Here is a 13862-nt window from a genome sequence, read left to right as displayed (position 1 = left end):
TGGTCATCAAGAGAACAAATAATCCAATAAAAAAAAAAATGGGGTACAGACCTAAACAGAGAACTCTCAACAGAGGAATCTCAAATGGATGAAAGACACTTAAGGAAATGCTCAACAACCTTAGCCTTCAGAGAAATGCAAAACAACTCTGACACCTGTAAGAATGGCCAAGATCAAAAACAGTGATGACAACTTATGCTGGAGAGGATGTGGGGTAAAGGTACAGCTTCTTTGGAAATGAATATGGCGATTTCTCAGAAAATTAGTAAACCACCTACCTCAAGACCCAAAAATCCACTCTTGGGTATATATCCAAAGGATGCTCAAAGGATGGTAACAAGGACATGTGCTCAACTATATTCATAGTTGTTTGTCATAGACAGAACCTGGAAACAACTTAAATGACCTTCAACCAAAGAATGAATAAAGAAGATGTGGTACATTTACACAATGGAGTACTACACAGTGGAAAAAACTAATGGCATCTTGAAATTTGTGGACAAATGGCTGGATCTAGAAAACATCATACTGAGTGAGGTAACCCAGACCCAGAAAGACAAGTATCATACGTACTCACTCAGAAATGACTTTTAGACATAAAGCAAAGAAAAAATAGCCTACAAGTCACAATCCCAGTGAACCAAGACAATAAAGAGGACCCAAAAAGAGACATACATGGATCTAATCTACATAAGAAGAAAAAGACCAAGATCTCTTGAGTAAATAAATATAGGAGCATGGGGATCATGGGAAAGTACAGAAGGAGAGGGGGGAGAAAGGGAAGGGAGCAAAGAAAAATATATAGCTCAATAAAAACAATTAAAAAAAAAGACCAAAGGGGTCAAGACCATTAATCAGCTGACCTGAGCTAGTGGGAGATCACAGACACCAGACTAACAACTGGGGAACCTGCAGAGAACTGAACTTGGCCCCCTGAATACAGGTGACAAAGGTGTGGCTTGGGCAGTATATAGGACCACAGGCAGTGGGACCAGGATCTAACTCTAATGCATGAACTGACTTGGTGGAGCCCGTTCTCTATGGAGAGACACCTTGCTCAGCCTAGATGGGTTGGGGAGATTCACTCCCTCAATGAGTGACGGGACACTGAGTTGACTTCCCAGGGAAGGCCTTACCCAGAGAAGCAGATGGGAGTGGGGTAGGGTAAGGAGGGTGGAGAGGAAGGAGAGGAGGGAGAGGAAACTGGATTGGTATGTAAAAAATAAATGAATTAATTAAAAAAGAAACAATTGCTCTAATCTAGCAAAGGATCACTACATCAAAAATAATCAATGCAGTAACAGATAGTTAAACAACACTAGCAAGAATTTTGATTGGATACCACTTCTAAATGTTATCTGGCCCCATCTCTTAAAAGATTTATTTCTTGAGAAATAACTACATATGTGATTAGTAATTTATGTAAAAAAAATTGGTGCCGGGCGGTGGTGGCGCACGCCTTTAATCCCAGCACTCGGGAGGCAGAGGCAGGCGGATCTCTGTGAGTTTGAGACCAGCCTGGTCTACAAGAGCTAGTCCCAGGACAGGCTCCAAAACCACAGAGAAACCCTGTCTCGAAAAAAAAAAAAAAAAAATTGGTAAATTACTCAAAATCAGAAAACTTTTCTAGTCCATCACCTTCACCACTCAGTCACAACTATGTAAGAAAACTTTTTTAATAAAGCCCAAATATTAGCTATTTGCTTAAATATGATAAAAATAAAAAGGTTCTATGAAACAATTTTAAGGACATATAAAATCTATATCAGTATCATGTTTATGTAAAAGGCACCATTAAAAGTATCTACAACAGCTATTCTTGAGAATGGGGGACAATTGCTTGCTCCTTCCTGTTTTCCAAATCCTCCTCAGTGAGAAAATATACTTTCATAATGAAGAGGAAAAAGGGTTTCTGTTGTTTTTTTATTTTTATTTTTATTTTTATTTTTTCTAATGGAGTTACTAGCATGAGGCCAAAACACATAGGTAAGTACATCTGCGTTTTGGGGACAAAGGCTAAGTATATTCTGTAGTGTCTGCTTCACAGTTCCAACCATAGCTGTCTGGAGAGTGCTCTCCAAAGGAATGACCACACCCACACTGAAGGCATCACCTATGAAGGTCCTGCAGAAAAATGACTCGGAGGCCTGAGAGGCACACAGCTTTACATTGCTAACAGTGTTCTCAGACTAAAGAACTTTAAATGAGCAAAGCACAGGTCTATGAGCTCTCTGACTCACCATCTACAAGACCAAGAGTGCTATTTGTAGTCATTTTACAAAGATGAACTGAGAAACAGTCCAAACTCAGGCATTAGTAACACGTGACTGCAATCCCAGCATCTGGGAGGCAAAGTCAGGAATATGGTGAATTAAAGCCCAGCCTGGGCTACATATACAATAAGACATTAATTTAATAAAAGAAAAGAAAGTAAAATGTGCTTTAACACATTATAAAGACTCAAAGCACATTGAATATTTGAATTATGATCTATAAATACAATACGCCACAGTACTATTCCAACATCATAAATGCAACATACCTGTTACTGTGTGTGTCAGTCTCTCATGTTACGTAGTTATGCAAGCCCTACATTTACAAAGGACAAATGAAGAGAGCAACTGTATTTACTTACACTTCGGGTCCATGCTAAGCGATCTGTGTTATAACCCATCATGTTCAAGAGACAGATGACAAATAAACTCCATTCTGAGTGGTAACTGGGGCCTCCCGGAGCACTGTGGACATTGTACCACTTGACGAGCATCTGAACTGCTATTTCTTTTGGCAGGATGAACTTAATTGCTTGCAGACACGTTTGTACTATTAAAAGCAAACACTGATTTCAGTATGTTTCCTATGCACATATTCTTTCCTCCTTTCAAATGCAAAGGTTTAAATGACTACTATGTCAAGGCCAGCCACCAGGAAAAGACTGTCATTAAGGAGCCAATCGAGCACAAACATTACCTCATCAATGTCAATCACTTTAAACCACCTACAGCTGTCAGATCTCTAATTCTGGGTTAGAAATAGGTGTGTATATAGCCCAGTTCACCCGAGATAATCTTGATTTACAACCACTGCTCCAATAACTATTCATTTTTCATTCTCAAATTGTCCGAGCTTGAATAATAAAGTTTCTTCTGTGAAAAATATGTAACTTCTCCATCAATAAATTTACACAAGCCACTGATTAAAGCCTTCAGATACAACATCCACACAGGCACCTACCCATAGGAATGCTTAGGGGGCACTCAAGATGCTCTGAACGAGTGAACACTCCTGTCAACCAAAACTGCAACTTTTAGTTTCTAAAGTGGCTTCCTTCGCCAACTACAACTGAGAGAGCCAAGGGTACTGCCTGCTATAAACGGCAAGGATCTGCGATCGGAAATAAATGGTTCCAGATAGTAGCAGTTTTCATTCTCATTCCCTCCCCTCCATCACTGTCACTGACTCCATCTTTTGCAGCACAACCTTTTCCTCACCAATCTGCTTTATGAGCACAAACACTGCAAAGACTAGAAGCAAATGGCAACGAATCATAGAAAAACCAAAGAGGCAAGTATGTCAAAGCTGAAAACAAAATAAGAATTCTTTATTATGTATACAATATTCTGTCTGTGTTTATGCCTGCAGGCCAGAAGAGGGCACCAGACCCCATTACAGATGGTTGTGAGCCACCATGTGGTTGCTGGGAATTGAACTCAGGACCTTTGGAAGAGCAGGCAATGCTCTTAACCTTGAGCCATTTCTCCAGCCCCAAAATAAGAATTCTTAATAAATTAAGAGAAAGAGGAACCACTACAAGCAGAAACTGGACTGGAGAGATAACTTAGCAGTGCAGAACACCAGCTTCTCTTGTAGAGAACCTGGGTTCAATTTCTAGCACTCATAGCCACTCACAACCACCCACCACTCTAGTTAAAGGCATAGACATACATGCAGGCACATACATAAATAACTCCTTAAAAAAAAAAACAGAAAACGGTCTCCACCAACTGCGTGATACATCTAACTGGGAACACACAGAGTATAGTCTGACTCACACATACCTAATTCCGAGGTAGCCACTTCAGGGATAGTGATCCTAACCATGGAGCCATTACTCAGTTCCTAGTGAAAGAATGGAAACAAGGAAAAAAAAAAAAAAAACACAACAGTTTATTGTTTAAAAAAAAACACATACACACATATATATATTGTAATTTATACCATCATCTGCCTGTTAAAGGAAAATCCAATAAAATAAAAAAACTACATTTTTCAATCAGAAATGAATGTTTCTAAACAAATATGCATTTTTGCAAAACACTCAAAATCTTTATTTTAATAAAGTGTCCACTTCCTTCCAAATGCTGGGACTAAAAGCATGTGCCACCATGCCTAACCAAGTGTCCACTTTTTATACAAACACTACGAGACACCATTAACAAAAGGTAACTTTCACCAAAAAGATAAAAGCATGGCAATGTGCAATTAATGGATTAAACATGCTTGTTTTAAATAAAATCATTAAATAGTTTTATTAATTACTTGAGAATTTCAGATGATGTGCTTTTAACATAGTCACTTCCCTATCCCCAAGCCCCAGAAACTATTGACTCCCCACAGCAACTCAGTAAGGGGTAGGCTTCAGTAAATGTTTAGTAAAGAAATCTCAGAAAATAGAAGCAGAATTAAACAGTACAAAATGATAGTATATTTTAAAAATTATGAGATCAAGAAAGGCAAAGCAGCTCAGCAGGTAAAAAGCAATTATCTTGAAAGCCTGGTAACTTGTGTTCAACCCACGTGAAGGTGGAAGGAGAGAACCAACTTCACAAAGTTGTCCTCTGACTACAACATGTATGCGCACCCCACATGCACACATCATATACACAATAATAAATGCTTTAAAATCACTAGAAATGTTCATTTTCATACATAATTTTACACCCTGCCCAATGTAAAGTATTCAGACAAACAGCCGTCGGCCAGCTCGCCCACCTCTGCAGAAGGACTTACTAGAGTGACTCTGTTATGAACAGGGTCTCGCACAGAATGAATGAAAGTTCCAAGCTGCTGGAAAGTGCAATCTTCATTGTAGAGAGAATCATTAAGTTTTGTTGAAGAATCCCTCAGTTCTGGAACTGGAGACAACAGAACCACCTACAAAAAGTCACAACACAGATGAAGGACTATTTGAGAATTAAAGATAAGGAACTAGACTTTTGCATATGCTTTGATGATTCCAATCATTCTGCTCCAGGAACCTGCAATAGGCCAAACTCTTCACAGAAAACTACAAAAAGCAACTGACCGACAACATACATACATACATACATAGCTACATTATGACACCCCTCAAATGCAGACTACTTGTCTCCAGGCTTTCTTTCCAGCCTGGTAGGCACCAGTACCAGCCTAAGTTGCTCACAGAACTCAGTCTCATTTCCCAGTGGCACCCAACAGCCTCCAAGAGCACACGCTGCTGGTCAACACACTGTCACTGACACCTCTTCAGGACTGGTACATTACCCTCTTCCTTTGAAGCATACACCACACTCAGACCCTCTTTTTCTCTCCTATATTGACACAGGCTGCACTTGGCCTTCCTATCTTGAACCTGAAGAAAAACATACTTGGAACAAACCCTGATATGAGAAACTTCTTCTCATAAACTTACAAAGAAGCTAGGAGGACTGCACTCAGAACACTGTCATGTCCCCCATCTTCCTTCAAGAACACATTGATAGGAGTGACAATTCCTGTGTTATCACTTACTAGCTTCTAACTTTGGACAACTAAGCTCCATGTACCACTGTGTATCCAACTATAAAGTGAGGACCAAGTATCTTCCAATCAGTAAAGGTGTTATAAAGCCTTAAATAGGAAAATACTGATAAAGCAGACAGTGCCTAGCATGTAGAAATGTTAACATAAGAATAATAATTATTATTGTTGTTGTTGTTATTATTATTCTATAATTATTATTGTTATTCTATTATCCCACTCTCTGCTATGCCTCACCCAACACACTTCTTACTCATTTCATAAATTGGTTGAGACTTTAGTTCGTGTTAGGAGACAGAGATACATGGATCTTCTAGCTGGCTGGGTGATGGTAAACACTTTTATCCCAGCACTTTGGAGGCAGAAGCAGGCAGATCTCCATGAGTTCGAAGTTAGCCTGGTCTACACATAGTGAGTTCCCAGCCAGCCAGAGCTGTTACACAGAGAAACCGGGGGTGGGGTGTCTTCTAGTTCGATATGGTAGTGCATATCTATATAAGTCCCAACACTGAGAAGGAGAAGCAGGAGCTCAAGGTTATCTGACCTTTCACGGCAAGTCTGAGGTCAGCCTCAGGAAGTCTTTTGCACTCTCTTCTCCTGTGTTCATGCCCTTACCTTGAATACCCCCTTCTATTTACCTTTCTTACACTCAAAGTTCAGGCCAGGAATGACATGCCTCCCAGCAATGTGTACCCCCTTCAGTGGATGAAATAATAGCAGTTTCTATTCCTCACTTACAACTCTTGACAGACTACCTTAAATTATGATTTCTTATGCAGACCACACATCTACTACATCCCGGTAAATTGAGAGATCTCTAGATAGAAAAAAAAAAGAACCATTTTCACTTCTCCAAATCTTCAAAGAGCACTTCTCACAGCAAAAAGAATGTAGTGACCATCACTTGTGCTTGGAAATGCTTATCTGTGAATACTAACTAAAATTAAGTTAAACATGGAAAGAACTAAAACTTGACCAAACTTGTTTAAAACATGATTAACAGTTGACAAGATCTAATCTACTTCTTACCTCATCCATTGATCCAAGTAGTTTACCAAGAGGCTTGGGAGTAGTTATACCATCTAGGGGTGTACTAGGCCGAGGCATCATATTGGACATTGTCAGGGAAGGAGCCGGAAGTCCAGGAATAAAAACTTTCCCCACCTTTGAGCAATATGGAGGAGGGGAGAGTAGTGAATAGATCATATCCTTAAGTTAAATGCTTAGTCACATGAACAAATAGTCTTTATATATACTGAAGTTCATGACCATTAAACACAACACATATTTAACAACTTCTCAAATTAGAACAGACAACTATGAATACCTCAGTATAAATTCTTTTGTTTGATTCAGGAAACTTTTTTATAGAAAAGCTGGAAAGAGATGTTAATATAGTCAAGATAGTATATAACATTCCATAACGTACATCTCAAGAGTCGTATTTATATAAAATACAACTTTTTATAAAAACTCCAAAACAAGGAAAGATAGACAAACTGTTCTTCAATTACACACACATAAGTGCAAAGCTAACAAAATCAAGAGGCGTTTACAGGAAAGCCAGGGAAGTGTGTTGGGGAAGCAGGTGGCGACTGCATTCAGAGAACAGAATAAAGCTACTGGCAGGCCAGGTATAAGGGGATTAAGGCAAGACCTATGCTATTTATTGAGACTCTGCCTCAAAAATAATAATAAAAAAAAGTTACTGACAATACATTTTCTTCATTATTCCTCAAACTAAGTATATAATACTTATAAACATATAATATATTTATAATACTTATATTGTAGAATTTTTGTTTTTTGTTTTTTTGAGACAGGGTCTCACTATGTAGCCCTGGCTGTCCTGGAACTATGTAGACTAGTCTGGCCTTGAATCCAGAAATCCACCTGCCTCTGCCTTCCACGTGCTGGGATTACAGGTGTGCGCCACCACGTCCAGCTTAAGTATATATTTTTAAACTTGACAAAAGTTACAAAAGGAAGCTACAACCAACATACATAACATTTAACATAATAAAATGATACAATGTTGGTGCTTCCCAAAGCTGCTCATCTTTCATTCCAAAACTGGGTTTTAAGGCTCTACCTACTCTCAATAAAGGTTCCCATTTGGTGGAGACAGGTGCATAGTATCAATGCATTTAACAGGGAGCCCTCATCCAAATTAGGACTGGCCTCCACAATTGGCTTCATTTCCCACTTAACAAGAATCTTTTGCCAAACTGCACAGAAGAATCAGAGCCAACTGTAAATGATGCAGACAGTTCTACCAAAAGCACAAAGCACTGCTTTTGACGTACCCGAACCACTCCTGTGTACAGCACCAAGTTCCCATTGCCTTCTAGTACCAACATGGTGTCTATCTTCTGAAAACAAAAAACAAAATCTCTTATAGTTTGAGTAAATTAATTAAATTTTCAGAAAAATCTAGTAAAGCATAATGATTCGATGTGCATTTACCTCCACTGGGGCTGCATCTTTTGCATGGACATTGGTGACAGAGCCAAAGATGAGCTGGGTCTTGTCATTACTCTCTTGAAACTTTACACAACTAAATATGAAAGAAAAAACAGAAAGAAACAAGTCTTAAGGGTGTCATCTGGGCCAGGCAGTGGTGGCGCACACCTTTATTTTCAGCACTCAGAGACGGAGTCAGGTGGATTTCTGGGAGTTCGAGGCCAGCCTGGTCTACAGAGCAAGGTCCAGGACAGCAAGGGCTACATAGAGACTCGGTCTCAAAAAATAAATACGGAAATAGGTCTGAGTTCACTACAGGCAGGGGGCAAGAGGACAGAGAGCATGGGATGGATACAGAAGAGCAGCAAATGGAAAATCTTCAGGGAGGCAAAAGTTATTTTCTATCTTTAACTGTTACAACGATTACACCAATCTGCAGATAGAAGACGCATGAATCCATATAAATATACATACACAAATGAATACATGTAAAACCAAAGAAAGATGTGTAGGTCATACTGATAACCAGTTTCCTGACTTTAAAAACATGCTGCTGTTACATAAGATGTTACCACTGAAAGAAAAAAAAAAAAAAACAACACAAGGGGCCAGAGAGCTAGAAGGCTCAGCAGGTAAAGCTTGACAGCCTGGGTGTAATCAGTGAAGAAGAGAACAGAGATACCCTCAACGTGCCCTTAGACCTCCACTTGAATGTCATAGGACAAACAGAGACACACACACAATGCATACAAAGCAATGATTTAAAAAAAAAGGCTTAAATTAAAAAAGACTTCATGATATAGAAGGACCTCACTACAATTTTGCAACTTGCAGTAAGCTATAGTTGTTTTCAAATGAAAAGGGAAATGAGTAGACAAAACATGTGAACAGACATTTCTCCCATGAAGTAAGTGTGTGTTAGTAGCCACATGAGAAAATGACCAATATCAAAAGCATCAGGAAGGGGTTGGAGAGATGGCTAGAGGTTAAGAGCACTGACTGTTCTTCCAGACAACCACACTTGATTCCCAATACCAACACACCAGCTCACAACAATTAGTAACTCCAGTTTCAGGGGATCCGATGTGTTCTTCTGCCAAGAACCTTTGTGGGCACCAGGCATGCACACACACAGTACACAGACATACGTGCAGACAAAACATACATACACAGAAAATAATTCTTTAAAAAAAAAAGCATCAGGAAAATATAAATAGAAACCACTTGACACTTCATTAGGGTGGCTGTAATCAAAGATGCTACATTCAAAACTTCAGGATAAAGAAACACGAACCCTCACACACTGGAGGAAGAAATGCAAAACTGCACAGCCTATTTGGAAATCACCTGGCCAATTTCTTGAAATATTCAACATGATTTACCAGTAATTCCAACAATTCTACTGCTGGGTACGTACCCAGGAAAAGCAAAATTATATATGCCCATATAAAGATATTTGCCCACAGGTTCCTAATTCACAGTGGTCAAAAGTGAACAGTAGGCATCGTACCGCATGCCTTTTATCCCAGAGGGAGGCAGAGGCAGGTGGATCTCTATATGTTCAAAGTCAGCTTGGTCTACATCAGAGTTTCAGGACATCCAGGGCTACATGAGATAAACTATCCATCAACTGGTAAGCAGGCAAATGTGACTTATCTATAAAATGAGTACTGTACAATAATGCTGAGGAAATTCTCATACATGTCCTAACAGAGTGGATCCTAAAAGTCACTATGAAAAGTGACAAAGTAGATCACCAGAAGAAAAGAAAAAAGAAAAATGAAACTGAAACCACCACCACGAAAACCACTTTTATAGGACAGGATATAGACAAATGCCTTTAATTCCAGAACTTGGGAGGCAGAGGCAAGCAGATCTCTAAGTTTCAAGCTAGCCAGGGCAACAAAATAATAATAACATTTAAAAAAATATATATATACAAGGCAGAAAGCCCCTAAAATGACTGCCTGCGGCTGGGAGCAGGGAAAGACTACTTGCAAATGGCAGAGGGTCCCTCTTTAGTGATGGAAATGTTTAAATCTGGACTGTGGGCCTTGGTGGCTACACACCTCTACAAATTTACTAAAACTCATTTAACTGTACACTTACTACAAGAAAACTAGAAATGGAGAGTAGGGATCAGTGCTGATCTTCAGAGATAATGGGAAACAGAAATACTTACCGTAACTGAAGCTGAGCCTCCACTAAAAAGCACAAGAACTTCTGTCCACACAGGTCAGTTGTTATAAATACCTTGGTGGCATGAGCGTTTTTCTCTCTAAAGTAGACACATTAATAAACTGTCAGTATTAGTTCAAAGATCTACTTCAGTAAATTAATCTTTGGAAACATTTTACAAAAAAGTACACTACTTCCTGGATCAAGCAATAACCATGACACAAAAACTCCATGTGGATGTGGATGTGTTCAACATCACTTCTAAAACTGCTCTACTCTCAGACTCCCTCTTTATCCACCATTTCCTTTCTCTATAGGTGCAAAGTTCTCTTTACTTGAGTACAGCCCTACTCAAGTACCCTCATCTTAGAAGGCTAACTGTGACCTAAAAGGGATGATCTAAAGGGTTAAGTAGAGGCCTAGGAAGATGGTAGAACTCGAAAGCACTTGTCACAAAACATGAGGACTGGGGTGTGAATTTCCAGAACCCAACTAAATGGCAGTCCTAGTATAAACCCAGCACTCAGAAAGCAGAGACAAGGGGTCCCAGGAACAGGATGGCAAGGAGGACTAGTCATCAGTGAACTCTGGACTCAATTGAGAGACCTTGCCTCAGTGAATAAGGTATGGAAGATAGGAGAACCAAGGAAGACTCCTAATGTCAAGTCCAGACCTTCACATGTATATTTCAGGTAACTGTACACACAAACACACACACACACACACACACACACACACACACACACACACACGAGGGGGGAAAAACAAGGGGGAGGAGTTCTTCGGTCAGAAGTAAAAGTGTTTTGTGGCTAGGTAAAAACACCCACTCTTATCTTTTAGTTAAAGCAACAAATTTGGATGAAATTCACAAGACTACTTCTCATTACATAGTTCAGCGAAGGCAAACATCCCTAGGCAGCTAGCTACTGAAAACCTTCAATAAACCGATTCTTGCTTCCTCACCTCCTATTTACCTTTTGTTCCACGCTTCCCTACCATCCCTCAAGCCTAAGGGGAGTGACCATTGTGGATATACCTTCCTCTGAGGTAACAGTCAGGGCCAAACAGCACCTGGAAATACTAACACTACTCTCCTCTCGAAATGTCTGCTCCTCCACCTGACTTCCTCTCTCTCTGTAGCAGCTCTCATCACCCACCTCCCAAACCCTGAGTCCCCAGCCTTCTACACCACTCAGTTTTAACTTGTTAGGAGGTGACAGACTAATGTGAACATTGAATGAATGTTCAAAACACCTGCCCAGGAAAAGGCCTACACACTACACATACCCACCACCATTTAACAATTCCAGAATTAACAGAATCCCTGTGAATTTATCCACAGGCCCTCCAGGGACCCCAGGAGCCTGATATACTCTTTAAATCCTAGTCCACCCCTCTTGCCTCAGTCACACCTGCAACTTATTCTGCTGTTTCTGTTTACTATGCACACATAAGCAGACCTGAAAAGCAATCACTCAAGCCTCTTCGTTCTCAGCCTGTCAATCAAAGTAGGAGTCTTTGGATCAGAGCTGCCTGCTGTGCCCATCTTCCCCAAGGCCTACCTGCAGAACAGCAAGCACTCCAGTATCACTATCTTTAGCTATATGTGCGACAATCACTAAACGGCCATGTTAATTAGCACACACACTGGCATGTGGCTGGATTAATTAACAAATTATCAATGAGATTATAAAAAGATTAGGGTCATTTATTTCTCAAAAAGTAGAGCTAACACCTGACACAAAGATAACATTCCCTCAAAACCGCAGCTACATTTGGTGTTTAAATGAGATTGGCCCCCACAGGCTCAAACTTATATCCTTAACCCCCAGTTGATAAGCTGTCAGGGGAGAATTAGGAGGTGTGGCCTTGTGGAAGGAGGTGTGTCACTGGGGTGAGCTTTAAGGTTTCAAAAGCCCACTCCAGACCCAGTGTCTCACTCTTGCTCTGCCTGATACCTGTGGATCAAGATGTACAGCTCTCAGCTACTGTTCCAACGACATGCCCGTCTGCTTCCAATCAACATGATGATGGACTACCATCTGAAACTATGAGCACGGCCCCAAGGTAAATGCTTTCCTTTATAAGTGCTGCCTTAGTCTTGGTGTCTTTTCACAGCAATAGAACCCTGATTACGATTACAGAACTAGGGATTTTGTCCTAAAACTTCAAACACCTCAATTCTCAAAGATTACTATATTAAAGAAATATTCAATGGAAAAGCATTTTTATGGCCGGGCGATGGTGGCGCACGCCTTTAATCCCAGCACTCGGGAGGCAGAGGCAGGCGGATCTCTGTGAGTTTGAGACCAGCCTGGTCTACAGAGCTAGATCCAGGACAGGCTCCAAAGCCACAGAGAAACCCTGTCTCGAAAAACCAAAAAAAAAAAAAAAAAAAAGAAAGAAAAGCATTTTTATGATTACTTTAGTATCAATAATTTCTTCTAAAATTAAGGTAGTATAGATATGTATCTCTATATAGTTTATGTGTTGATACCATAACTAATGTCAAAGGATATATTAAAACATTTCACATATATTTGGCAAATACTCTACCACTTAGTTATGCCACCAGGCATAACACCAAACATTTTCCAAAATGTTAGCAATATCTTTCTTTGAATATAAAATTATATCCACCAAACCTTGTATTAGGAAGTGTTTCAGTCCACAAGTGGTCAATGCACAGCTCAGGAATAATAGGCTCCGTTTCTGGTGCCAAAAATGAGTCATTAAAACTGCCACCTGGAGAATGAGAAACGCTGTGTCTCTTTGGCGACTGATTATGGCTTGAAAGGTTGAATCTTTGCACCCCTGAGAAAGAGTGCACCCCTAAGGCAGGGGAATGAGCACGGCTGCAAAATAACCAGAGAGAGGGCATCACCAGGAGCAACTTGGATTCCTAACACATGCCAGTAATTCGTCTTAAATCCTATACATGAGAAACACTCATGGTACAATGCTAGTTACATAGACACTTTCAGAAATGAACAACTACTTAAAAGATTTGTCCTGATGTGCTTTATGAGAGCCTAAATCTTTATTTACAACTCATGTTAAAATGTACTCAAGACAGGCATAGAGGATCATGCCTTTAATCCCAGCACTTAGGGAGCAGACAGGCAGACCTCTGTGAATTTGAGGCCAGCCTGATCTACATACTTAGTTCAAGGACAGCCAAGGCTACACAGAGAGATTCTGTCTTTTAAAAAAAAAAATTCACTTAGAACTAAAAACAAATCTATGTTCTCCTTCAAAAAATAAATAGCGTACATTATTCAAAGTATGCCGCTGTACTTTCAGACGTGTACAAACTAGTCAGACGGTGGTGGCACCTGCCTTTGTTCCCAGCATTTGGGAGGCAGAGTTCAAGGCTGATCTCTTAGAGTTCAAGGCCAGGCTGGTCTACAGAGTAAGTTCCAGGCACAAAGAAACCCTGTCTT

The 13862-nt window shown here is 40.0% G+C and overlaps 1 protein-coding gene across 2 annotated transcripts in view; it reads right to left on the bottom strand.

The window, feature by feature from the left end:
- Positions 1–13862, bottom strand: part of Anapc1 (anaphase promoting complex subunit 1) — an 82224-nt gene that overhangs the window by 56767 nt on the left and 11595 nt on the right. For both annotated transcript variants that reach the window (XM_005365655.2, XM_026788531.1), the window contains exons 10-17: positions 13065–13274; positions 10424–10519; positions 8245–8335; positions 8085–8150; positions 6808–6942; positions 5011–5154; positions 4059–4119; positions 2636–2823 (exon numbers count right to left, since the gene is read on the bottom strand). In XM_005365655.2, coding sequence (XP_005365712.1) covers positions 2636–2823; positions 4059–4119; positions 5011–5154; positions 6808–6942; positions 8085–8150; positions 8245–8335; positions 10424–10519; positions 13065–13274 — 991 coding nt within the window. The remainder of the gene's footprint in view (positions 1–2635; positions 2824–4058; positions 4120–5010; positions 5155–6807; positions 6943–8084; positions 8151–8244; positions 8336–10423; positions 10520–13064; positions 13275–13862) is intronic.

The sequence above is a fragment of the Microtus ochrogaster genome, unplaced genomic scaffold (genome assembly GCF_000317375.1).
Source record: "Microtus ochrogaster isolate Prairie Vole_2 unplaced genomic scaffold, MicOch1.0 UNK3, whole genome shotgun sequence".
NCBI classification, from domain to species: Eukaryota; Metazoa; Chordata; class Mammalia; order Rodentia; family Cricetidae; genus Microtus; species Microtus ochrogaster.
This window is presented reverse-complemented; position numbering and strand designations above follow the sequence as displayed.